Source organism: Grampus griseus (genome assembly GCF_964374135.1).
Source record: "Grampus griseus genome assembly, chromosome: X".
Lineage (NCBI taxonomy): Eukaryota > Metazoa > Chordata > Mammalia > Artiodactyla > Delphinidae > Grampus > Grampus griseus.
Genome location: NC_138999.1, coordinates 33,458,789 through 33,471,274, shown reverse-complemented (window position 1 = coordinate 33,471,274; position 12,486 = coordinate 33,458,789). Strand labels below are relative to the sequence as shown.

Here is a 12,486-nt window from a genome sequence, read left to right as displayed (position 1 = left end):
GTATACTTAATATCTGAATCAAGACAATGCCAAAGCTCTCCTTCTGCCTAGCGTTATACAACTATTCCACATACAACCAAAAAATGCTAACCCTTTCCCCAGAAGAGAATACAAAGGTCCTTTTTTTGTCCTTGGTGATGTTCATTCTTTTCCTTTGATATCTTTGAGATATAAAATATTATTAATATATGTCACATTAGATGATAAGGAGATGAGAAAAGAAAGAAAACAAAAATATCTAGTTAATATATATATATACAAACATCTGTATTAAAATTAGGAAGAAATATAACTTGCAGTCTCTCTGCGAGGGCCAAATGGTCACAGCTGATATTTATAACTACCTTCCCATAGTCTACCATTTTGTATTCGTTTTTACTGTCAACAAGCACCTCAGCTGCTGGTCGTGGTTCTTTGGTGAAGTGTCGCAAACTTTCATTCTTGAGGGTTCTGGGATATTAGCAGCCCTGCCTGAATTGGGTTGTTGTAATTTTCTGTTGATGTCTATCATAGGACATGGGAGTATTAAGAGGGACTCTTAAGGATTTCCTGCTTTCCAGAAAAGCAGGAAATGGGGGTACCCATTGTGTGGCAGTAGCAACACAATTTCTTCCTGATAATCACCTCTCAGGATTCATCACCCTAGTCAGACAGGAACCCCCTTCTCTGCCTGTTCAATCAGTGGCACAAGGCACCCAGAGTGTCTGGGCAGCAATCCTAACTCCCATTTCAGTAGAATCATTGCTGGGTGCCTTGGTGGAAGCATTCCTCTCTTTGGAACTCAGACCTCTAGACCAGCAGAGCCTACGTATCACAGGGATGGGAAATAACATTTTGCTAATAAATCACTAGAGGTAATAGCGAACGGTGCCGCTCCCATTTCCACGGCTATGCTCAGGGATCTATGAATATTGGCTATGGGATCAACAGCATCATGTATTGGATGGCAACTCAAAGCATATACAGCATCCAGGACGACCTTGCCCAGCCCTGCAAGGTGTTGCCACTTAGCTGTGCGTTAACCCTGTCTTCAAAAGGCCTCTCCACTTCAATCAAGCTGCTTCAGGATGATGGGGAACGTGGTAAGACCAGTGAATTCCATGAGTCTGAGCCCATTGCCTCAGTTCATTTGCTGTGAAGTGAGTTCCTTGATTGGAAGCAGTGCTGTGTGAAATACCATGATGGTGGGTAAGGTATTCCATAAGACCACAGATGAGAATTTGGGCAGAAGCACGTGGACAGAGAAGGAAAATCCGTATCCAATATGTCTATTCAAGTAACCAGGTAGACTACTCATAATCCTGCCTACTGGGAGGATTCCCCCTCACTGCTGGTCTTTAGGGCTGTGAGAGAGTAGGGCGGTAGTGCTGCCACACTCCACTTTAAGGCAGTACCTACATGCCAGGCAGAACTATCTGAGGTTTTTCTTCCTCGGTCAACTGGCCATTGGCAACGCTCCATCAGGCCAGAGATGGGGGCTGGAACACAGAAGGTAATGTAGCAGAAGTAGGGGCCATAAGTATATGGGCCACTTCCTAATGCAACTTATGCCTTCCAAGCCTGCACGAGCCTGATTACATATGTATCACTTCCATTTGATGGTGGAGTGCTGCTATGAATACCCAACTGTATGGCTTGGCTAGTTGGACAACACTAGTTCAAGGTGAGTGGCTCAGGCTACATGGTAACTTGGTGGTCCACAGTTAAGCATTTCATCTCTAGGAAGGCCCAGTAACAAAAAGCCAAAAGTTGATTCTGAAAAGGGTCGTAGTTATCCACCAAGGATGGCAGGGATTTGCTGCAAAGTTTTAAGGGTTGGATCTTGCTTCACCTAGAGGGGCTTGCCAAAGACTTCAAACTGCGCACCAGTAGATCTCCTGGGTCACGTGGCCCAAGTGACAGAGCAGCTTACAAAGTGGCCCAGACATATGACAGGGTCTTCTCTTGTTCTGAGCCCCACTCAAAACTATCATTTCTTAGGTCACATTCATACAATGTCTAACCAAAGAGGAAAATAAGAGGAATTCTTTCAACCGGGCTTTGTTTTAAAAGTCTCTGAGCGAACCTGCTGTATTTAAAAAAAAAAAAAATTGTCGCTGAGCGAGCCTCTGATTGGCCAGCCTGAGACCTGTACTTACCCCTCTAATTACAGTGGCCTGGGGCTCAAGTTCTACTGACTCAGCCTGATTGATGGAATCACACCTGTGACAGATTTGGAGTATCTGTGGTCGGCAGATCCCTCCAAAACCGTATGAGCAGTTCCTCAAATGATGTTTTTCTGGAAATTCGTCACCAAGCCCTTCTCAGAGGTGAGATAAGGCTCTGGTGAAGTCGAGTAACCCTTTTCTCTGGAGAAGTCTCTGAGCATATTTCAGGAGGATTCCTCTTCCCCTCTCCCTGCCAGAGCAGGAGGGGGCTTTCTTGGACCTTCACCATGAAAACCTGGTAGGGTTCTTGGAGTTAAAGCCTACAGCAGTGTGGGAGTCTCTGCTATGACTTCAGCCCCCAGGAGTTTCTCACTCTCCCTATTAGTCCGCACTCAGCCCTCAGCAATCTTTCTAAATTGCCATTTCAGTGTTCCTACCAATGTATGGCTCCCGCACGTCTTCTGCTCCAGGTAAGCAGATCTCAGCTGTGACTGTCTGGATATGCCTGTCTTTCCAGATAGTGATGGGTGGTGATTTGCCCTGAAAACTCAGTTCCTTGTTGAGTCTGAGAAAAGTCATGGATTTTTCTGTTTGCCCAGCTTTATCTTGTTGTCAGGACAGGAATGATCACTTCCAAGCCTGGCCACTGAAACTGAAAGGCATTAATTTCATTTTTGAATCTCTGCATTCTTACATTTCTCAATTCTCTGTATGACCCCCTATTGCTACTTTATAAAAGCATTCTTCTTGAATCTTTTACTGAATACACCAAAGATATTTTCTAAAACTGCTTTCCCTTTTCTGTAGCTGATTATTTTCACAAACAAGGTGTTTTTCCTTTGAATCTTTAGAGTCAAAGCATTCCCTTTCCCTTAATGCTGCAGAATTTTGTCATCCCTTAGAGCTTGTGTTGTTTCATTCTGAATATTTATTCTAGAAAGGGAAGAAATCTCTTTAAGCCAGGGGATTGTAAACAGATACCATTCTTGGACTGCCATTAGCTTTTTTTCATCTTGATCTTGAGCACTCTTACCTTAACCCTCTCGGATCTAGATTTTTAACAGATACCAGAGCAAAAGTACCAGCCCAATTCACCCTACCCTTCTGGCATTCATTTAGCATGATTCCAGTAGACTGAGGTCAGATCTCCTTGTCCTTTGAGTCTTGAGTTCTCGGAAACCTGGAGAGTTTAGTGTGGTCTGTAGTTTGTATAAGTACAGGATGGAAAAGACTAAATCCACTATAACTGTGCTCCTCAAAGTGCAGTCCCTAGACCCGTGCTCCTCTCTGACTTGTTCCCATTTTATTTTTCTAGTGAGTCATGTTTATTGATTTTAGAAAAGCCTTGATCAAAAATGGATTGGGAATTTTTTTAAAAAATTATTTTATTGAAGTATAGCTGATTTACAACGTTGTGTTAATTTCAGTTGTACAACAAAGTGATTCAGTTATACATATATATATATATATATATATACATTCTTTCTCATATTCTTTTCCATCATGGTTTATCACTGGATATTGAATATAGTTCCCTGTGCTATACAGTAGAACCTTGTTGTTTATCCATCCTATATATAATAGTTTGCATCTGCTAATCCCAGGCTCGGACTGGGAAATTTTGAAAAACAGTCCTTCGCCACAGATAGCTTGAGAAGCACTGTCTTAGGTCGCATCACTCCTGAGTGTCTCCTCAACTTTTATTCTACTGCCAACCATTTCCCAAGGTACAGTGAGCCACCAATGTTCCCCTTAAACTTCCGGTCCTTTACTCTGGAGGGATGTGGGAAGAGAAGAACTGGTTTGCGAGGGTGGGGGGATGAAGAGGTGTGGGAAGATGGTAGAGGCACATGGAGGGAAGGGCCTTGACTGACGTGTTCAGGAAATCTCTCGCCTGCAGTAGGTAGGGGGCTGCCAGGTTCTCCTTCAATGGCTTCTTGGAGTCTACAAGTTCAAGGAAGAAAGTGGAGGGACGGGGAATCCTGGGACTCCTTTTCCTTCCTTCTCCATTCTGCTCTGAGTTAGGGGCAAAGGCTGTGCTGTTTAATCCAGCCTCCTCCACACTGTACACGGTGGAAAGACACATGCCCCCCACACACCCGTGCCAGACCTTGAGGGCTGTGTTCCCTTCTCACCTTTGGCGCTTTGCCCAGCGCTTGGAATGCTTCAGAGGACAGAACAGGCACTGTCAGCAGCGCCCTGAGGTGCCTGGGAAGTCTGTCGTAGCCTGTAGGCAACTAAGTATGGTAGGTACTACTGAGAAGCCACGTTTCCCGTACTCTGCATCTGTGTAGTTGGATTTTGAGATCTAATGTAGGGCATCGTATTTATCCTTATTACCTTTTAATGTTCAGAGTCAATACAGCATTCCTGCCTATAGAGATGCTTGAAACCTATTTCTTGCCTATCTTTGTGTCTCATGCCAACAGCATCTTTCCCCAATTCATTAGTAGTTAGGACCAGCAGGACAGGAAGAGATCAGAGCTCTGTGGCCCTCCCTGAGTGGCTTCTCTTCCTGTTTCCATCCACTCATTACCCATCTTCTGGGTTCAGTTGTTTGATAGATTACGAATCTACTTAACCATCCTATTGTCTACCAAGATATTGTGGGATGGATGGATAATCTCTTCTAAGCTTCCCTCTGCCCTCATCCCTTCTACCAGAGAGGCCTGGTAATAATAATTATAATAAATAAAAATAATAGTTATTATAACTTATTATAATTATTATTATAAATCTGATTGGAATTTGCTCTAAAGTAGCAAAGAAAGCAACTCCTAACATCGAATGTGGTGTTGCTTGTAATTCAGCCAGATTCAGGGGCTAGGAGAGAGCCAGGTGTTCCTTGTCAGCCCAATAATAGAATGTGTGCCGCGTTTTGTGAGCAAAGCTTGCTTCAGAGGTGATATAGGAAAGGAAGGCCACTGGACAGACCAACCCGGACCTAGAATTTGGGGTGCCCATTAACCAGGTGCCCATTAACAGACCAACCCGGACCTAGAATTTGGGGTGCCCACTCATGGGCCTACAGCAGTGGTCTTCGACTGGGGCCAATTTTTCTGCCAGAGGACATCCGGCAGCTTCTGGAGACATGTTTTGGTTGTTAACAAGTGAGTAAAATGAGGGCTTGCTACTTGCTCTCTGGGGCATAGAGGCCAGGAATGCAGCTAAATATCCTTCAGCGCACAGAGCAGCCACCCTCCCCAACCACGAATCCAGCCCCGAATGTCAATAGTGCCTGGGTTGAGGAACACTGGCCTAGAATTTATCCCGTTGTAAAACCTGCACCACTGAGCATGGGGGCACAACACTAATCCATCTGTTCAAACGCCAGGCCACATCCCTAAAGATTCTAGTTTCATTGGTCTGGGGTCGAGTCCAGATAGGGTATTTCTCTAAGGCTCCCCCAGGATACTCTTGTGTGTGCACAGGATTGAGAACCACTCCCTGGAGAGTCTGGTGTGATGGAGGCCACAGAAGAGCCTGACCTCCCTCATTGTCCTGTGATTAGAGGGTTATTGAGGGGTTGTTGGATCCTTGAAGAGGTAGCAGTAATGGAGAAACCCGCAGGAGATGGAGCGAAGCTCCCCAGGCACTGGAGGGGATAAGATGGTAGTTCAAGGCAGAGGTTTTTGTGAGAATTGGGAAAAGAGCACACCATCTAGATTTTAAAAAAAAATCGAAAACCTCTGGATGGATGTTCCCAGGGCCCTTAGCCTAGCTAACAGACCAGACTGCTGAGGCGAGGAGAAAGCTGCCCTTCCACAACGAACATGGCCTCTGCCAAGGCACAGGCTTCTTGTGACCCCAGAGGCAGCTGGATTTTGGCACCCACTTGCCCCTTCGGGGCCATCGTGCAGTACCCATACTACACGACCAAATGCAGCCGCCCTAGTTGGAATCTGCCTTAGCTAAGATCTCCTTCGGTCAGGAAAGGGGCGAGGTCCTGCCTTAGGGGTTTACCAAAAAAAAAAAAAAAAAATTGAGAAAGCCTCGAAGAAGAAACCTGATCCGTCCTGCAGGCACCTAGAAACCCTATCCTGACGCCAGGCCACAGGGTGGAGGCTCCAGGCTGATCGTGGTGTCCTAGGAGTGATTGCGAACAATCCAGGAAATGGGGAAATCTGGTTGCAGTAAACTACACCAGCTGGATTCCCGAGGCTGTGGGTGGGGCGGGGAACTTTCTGGGCCTTGTGCTCGCCCATCAGCCGACCCTAGAAAGAGTACTTCAAGCCCCATCCCAAACTGCAGTGCAGCCGGCACGAACTCTTGATTCATTCCCTTGCAAAAGAGAAACCAAAAAGCCGTAGCAAGGACGTTGGCGCTGGCAGAGCCACACACCTAAGTTCAAATCCCTGCTCTGCCCGTAACCATGAACCTGGGCAAGTTTCTAAGCGTCGTTCCTTCTTGGATAGGATGGGCATAATGACGCCGAACTTGGGGCGTGGTCCGAAGGGTCAAACCCGCGAACTTGGCGATAATAACCTGCCGCGGTGGGCCATTCTTGGACCCCCTCGGTTAACCCTTCTCTTTCCGTGTGACTCACGTAGCTTTCTGCACAGATGACCTTGTGGTAGGGGCCCCGGATCTGGGAGGTGTTTGGGCCACCAGTGTGTGTATTCGTGGTGAAAGGGCGCGCAATTGGGGAACAAAAAGATATTTTAGGATAATCTGGTTTGCTAGGGCACGCCCCTGGCGCGCTCAGGCCCCCAGAGCGGGTGCGGGAGTGTCAGCCCCGCTTCCAGAAGAAGCGCTGGCACAAAAAGAGGGGGGTGGGTCGGAGCCCCAGCCGCGCCAGCGCTCCGGGGAGGCGGAGGAAGGAGGGCCGGCCCCGGGCGGGCGGGAGGGAGGGAGACAGGCGAGAGGAGGAGTTTTCCAGCTTGGCCTCCGCGAGCCGCGCGCAGCCCCTCGGTCGGGTTGGTCTCCTCCCGCCCCCGGGAAGCGCGCCGCGCAGCCGAGCCGAGCGCAGCGCCGGGCGCGCCATGGGGAGCCCCGCACTCCGGCCCGCGCTCCTGCCGCTGCTGCCGCTGCTGCCGCTGCTGCTGCTGCTTCGAGTCCCGCCGAGCCGCGGCTTCCCAGGTAGGGTAGGCGGGCCAGCCTCCCCAGCTGGGCGCCGGGACCCTCGGCTCGGTCCGGAGGGTGGTGCGGGGCGCCCTTTGTTTGCGCGGACTTCGTCTTTCGCCGCCCGGGGGAGCGGGGGACGCGGAACGGGGCTCGCGTCCGGGCACCAGGAGGGGAGAGCCGACTGTCATCCCGTCGCCGGGCGCCGTGAGCTGGAGGACCCTCTGCGCCTGGGGTTCCAGGGGGACCAATCAAACCCCCGTTGGCGCTGGAGGCGACCAGGAGAAGTTTGGCCGCGGGTTACTTTCTCACCCCGCCGGAGTTTTGCCTCTCACACAGTTGCCTGCGGCCAGGGACCAGGTGGCTGGCAGCTCATCCTGGAAGGAGCCCCTACCCCCTCCAACTCGAGGCCCCAGGCCACCCCTTGGGGCTGCAGGGCACGAGCCACAGTAAAAGACTCTCGTGGAAGGCCCGGGCGGAGCCTCTCCCGCATCCCCCAACCCCCCCTGCTGGGGATTCCGAGAAAGTCTGCACCTCCGGGAGAGAGGTGCCAGCTGAGAGCGGTGACATGTGGCAGGCGCTTGGTTAGCCCCAGGGAAAGAGGACTACACACGCGGGCTCTGCTAGACAGGGGGTGTGGCTTCTTGTTGCTGGGGGGCGTGGTCTGTAGCATCTAAGGGGACCCTGGTACTTATTAGAACTCTTCTGGTGTGGACAAAACCTTCTTTGGAGATGCCCTTTAAAAAGGTCCAGCTGACTCCCTCATCCAAGAGTCTTAAGATAGCAAAGAGCTTCGGGGGAGCTGGGGAACATGGATGCACCCCTGTCGCCCCGGAGAGGAAATCCATGGACACATTTTAGTTTAGTGTTAATGGGAAAGTGGGTGACGTGGCGGGCAAATATCTGGCTTTACTTTCAACACTGTGGGTGGTTTAAGTCTGGGGTCTGAGAAACGAACCTACCGAGTTCTGGGTGAAGGATGGAGGGGGGAGGGTTCCCAGATGGCATGCTTGGGAGATGTAGGGATGGCTGCTGGAAATTCCTTGCACATCCTTATGAATGAATGAATCAAACGTGTAAAGTGAGGAACATTTGCGTTTTGAACTGTTGTAAGTGTTAAGCTTTTTGGTAGGAACTGATTCAGGGCAAAGTGGAAAGGAGACTTTATCCTCTGTGCCAGGCAAGGGCCAGCCCCCTGTTCCCCGGGCAGGTTAGTGCCCCCACCCCCCAAGCAGGAGTCGGGTTAATATGAAGGTAGAGGGGAGGGGCAAGCCAGTACTGGACAGGGTGCAGGGGGAGAAGTTGAGAAGCTAGAAGCAGCCTTTCCTGCTGAACTGGGAGGCGTCTCTAAGCCGCCTGTACATCTGTCTGGCAGAGCCTTCCTCAGTCAAGGGGCCTCTTCTCTCTTTCCATTTGACCTTCCTCCCTTCCCTCACCCTGCCCTCTGCTCTCCTTCCCTCAGCTTCTACCCTTATACAGCGTAGCTTGCTGCCAGGACCCAGCCACCCACAGAATCGTGGGTTTCCAGCTTGGGCACTCACTACTTTTGGGAACTGGCCCTGGCTGGCCCAGCTCCCTCTGGCGCCAGCCTGCAGGCTTCCCCCAAGTTGGCACATCCCAATGAGGTCTTTCAGGAAATGTGCTCTGCTGGGGCTGTTGATTCCAACGGAGGGTATTTCAGTCCAAGCCAGAGGTTTCGGAAGGCTGGGGAGGGGAGACTCTCTAGGCCTGTGGGTCCTGAGGCGAATCATGTCAGCTGAGTTCACCCTAAGTGCTGTGTGACAGAGAGATTTTGAAGATCATTTCAGAGGCAGTCTCTCAGCAAGTGGACATTGTGTCTCTGGTAAGAGGCCTGGAATCAGGAACCTCTGAAAGAGGGAGATGGGGATCTAGGGCCCCATCGGCATCTCCCCTCCCCCACTTATATAAACATCTGAGATTTAATAGCAAATCTGTCAGAGAGAGAGTAAATCATTCCCATTCCCACTTCTAGAAGGTCTCTGGAGTTCTTCCATCTTTGAATCTGATGCAGCTTTTCTGGCTCTCTGATTTATTCTTTGTGGCCTAGCAAAGACGCAGTGTCTATAAAAACCCACATGAAATGTATGGAAAATTCATAGCAAAGTTGTCTGTGTTGGATTGCGTTTGTATGCCTATAAGATAGTATTCTTACTCTGTTCTTTGGTTTTGCTTTTATTGAGGTATAATTGACATATAACACATTAGTTTCCCGTGTATAACATAGTGATTCGATATTTGTATGCACTGCACAATGGTGACCACAGTAAGTCTAGTTGCTATCGATCACTGTACGTAGTTACAAAATTCTTTTTTCTTGGGATGACTTTTAAGATCTACTCTCAATACAGTATTATTAACGATAGTTACTATGCTGTACATTACATCCCATGACTTATTTATTTTAAAGCTGGAAGTTTGTACACTTTGATCCCCTTCACCCATTTCGCCCACTCCCCACTCCCCCTCCCCTCTGGCAACCACCAGTCTGTTCTCTGTATCTATGAGCTTAGGTTTTGCTTGTTTGTTTCATTTTTTAGATTCCACAGTATATTAAGTGAGATCATACGGTATTTGTCTTTCTCTGACTTATTTCACTTAGCATAATGCCCTCTAGGTCCATCCATGTTGTCGCAAATGGCAACGTTCCATTCTTTTTTTTTATGGCTGGATAATATTCCATTGTATGTGTATACCACATCTTCTTTATCCATTCATCGGTTCATGGACACTTAGACTGTTTCCGTAACTGGGCTCTCGTGAATAATGTTGCAGTAAACATGGGGATGCAGATCCCTCTTTGAGATCCTGTTTTCATTTCTTTTGGATAAATACCTAGAGGAGGGATTGCTGGATCATATGGTAGCTGTATTTTTAGTTTTTTGAGGAACCTCCATACTGTTTTCCATAGTGGCTGCACCAATTTACATTCCCACCGACAGTGCACAAGGGTTGCCTTTTTTCCGCATTCTTGCCAACACTTGCTGTTTCTTGTCTTTCGGATAATAGCCATTCTGACAGGTGTGAGGCGCTGCCTCATTGTGGTTTTGCTTTGCATTTCCGTTTTATTATGTTCTTAAATGAACTCTTTTTATTTTATTTATTTTTGGCTGCCTTGGGTCTTCATTGCTGCGCACGGGCTTTCTCTAGTTGCGGCGAGCGGGGGCTACTCTTCGTTGCAGTGTGCGGATTTCTCATTGCAGTGGCTTCTCTTGTTGTGGAGCACAGGCTCTAGGCGTGCAGGCTTCAGTACTTGTGGCACGTGGGCTCAGTAGTTGTGGCTCGCGGGCTGTAGAGTGCAGGCTCAGTAGTTGTGGCACACGGGCTTAGTTGCTCCGCGGCATGTAGGATCTTCCCGGACCAGGACTTGAACCTGTGTCCCCTGCATTGGCAGGCGGATTCTTAACCACTGCACCACCAGGGAAGCCCTGAACTCTTGAAGCCTCATTTACATCTGAGATTTTGGAGGTTCACTGCACCTCCTTCTGCAAGCAAGGCTGAAGATGGAGGATGAACGCTATGGCCAACTAAGAAAGGCTCCATGAATCTGATGCCTGGAGAAAACTGGTAAAGTAGTGTGGTTTCACCAGCCAGGAAAACCGAGTGGGGTTGGCTAAAAGCCAAACCAGAGCACACCAGCCAAAGCAGTCTTTTAAAATGCCACATTTGGAGATAAGTATTAGGAACTGAACACCTGGCTCAGGATATACAATTAAAGTCACATTAGGAGCAGGTTAGGCTAGATATTTCTATTTGGGTTTAAAACATGTAATCAGCTGACAAAATTCCTCTGCATTAAAAAGGAAAATGCTGGGGAGAGCAGGGCATTTTCAACTGGCATTTTCTTATTGATAACACTTTCAGTACGGTATCCTGCTATTACTGTTCCTTATTTCCCAGATTTGTGAGCTGAAAGAGACACCAGAAACCATCGCTAAAGCACCGTCTTCAGACCTTCCTCACACTGTAGTTGAAATATTGCCCTTTTCTTTTTGGTGATTTCTATAACATTCTCACTTTTAGTCTCTCTTATAGCAACTCATTCTACTTTTTATGGCCAGATACTGTTCTTTTAAGTACAGCTTTACTTCAGTACTGTTTTTTTTTAACATTTTATTTCTAATTTTTAAAATTGAGGCAACGTTAGTACTGTTTTGATCGCATTGCTCTACTCAAAAACATAGAGCAGGACTTCCCTGGTGGCGCAGTGGTTAAGAATCTGCCTGCCAATGCAGGGGACACAGGGTTCGAGCCCCGGTCTGGGAAGATCCCACATGCCGCGGAGCAGCTAAGCCCGTGCACCACAGCTACTGAGCCTGCGCTCTAGAGCCCACGAGCCACAACTACTGAGCCTGCGTGCCACAACTACTGAAGCCCGCGCGCCTAGAGCCCGTGCTCCGCAACAAGAGAAGCCACGGCAGTGAGAAGCCCACACACCACAACGAAGAGTAGCCCCTGCTCGCCGCAACTAGAGAAAGCCCGTGCGCAGCAACGAAGACCCAACACAGCCAAAAATAAAATAAATAAATAAATTTATTAAAAAAAAACAGGGCAGCTGGCCACAGCCTAATTTTCCAGTCCTTCTCTCCTGGCTTCCTAAAATCTGGCTAAAGTAGACTACCTGTTTTTATGGACCTGGAGTCCCATTTTCCCTCTTTTTGGTGATTACTGCTTTCTGCACCTGGAATGCTTCCCCGCAGCCACATGTGTGTCTAAATTCTGCCCATTGTCCAGCGACACCCCCCAGTTCGATGAAACTTTTACTTGATCCCTTGATTGGGAAGCTTCTGCCTTCCTTTAAACACCCACGGTGTTTCATATCTCTCGTGTGATATTTATCATACATGCCATACCTTACAATGAGCTATGCATTCCTTTACGCTTGTAGATTCTGAGCTCATGAAGGAAGGGCACTGCTCTGTCTTACCCCTCTGTATTTCCCACGGTGCCTAGCCAAGACCCTGGAGCCAAGTGGATATTTGTACTTATCGAGTTAATAGTTCCTGCAATTCGGGTGACAGACCATTGGCCGGAGGAGCTGAGAGAAACACGCGTGCAGGTAAACAGGGCTTGTGCCACCATGAACCTACATACACAGGGACGATGCCTTGCTGGCTGTAGACGTTTGCTTTTAAATCCGTGAACACCCTCCCTTTGAGCAATAACCTTCTCCGCTGGGGTTTGTAGGATGAGAGACACTGCAGCCACAAGCCGGAGTTTGCATTTATTATTTTCGTTGGCCGCTTTGCTAGAGCCCCTT

At 48.5% G+C, this 12,486-nt stretch overlaps 1 protein-coding gene across 2 annotated transcripts in view; it reads left to right on the top strand.

Annotated features, from left to right (window-relative positions):
* The first annotated feature begins 7,095 nt into the window (after positions 1–7,095).
* The window catches only part of SRPX (sushi repeat containing protein X-linked), a 100,053-nt gene continuing 94,662 nt past the window's right edge, over positions 7,096–12,486 (top strand). Inside the window, exon 1 of one of the 2 annotated variants that reach the window (XM_082681560.1) lies at positions 7,096–7,226. In XM_082681560.1, the coding sequence (XP_082537686.1) occupies positions 7,130–7,226 (97 nt within the window). In that variant the 5' untranslated portion in view covers positions 7,096–7,129. The remainder of the gene's footprint in view (positions 7,227–12,486) is intronic. The other variant, XM_082681561.1, reaches the window with a different exon arrangement.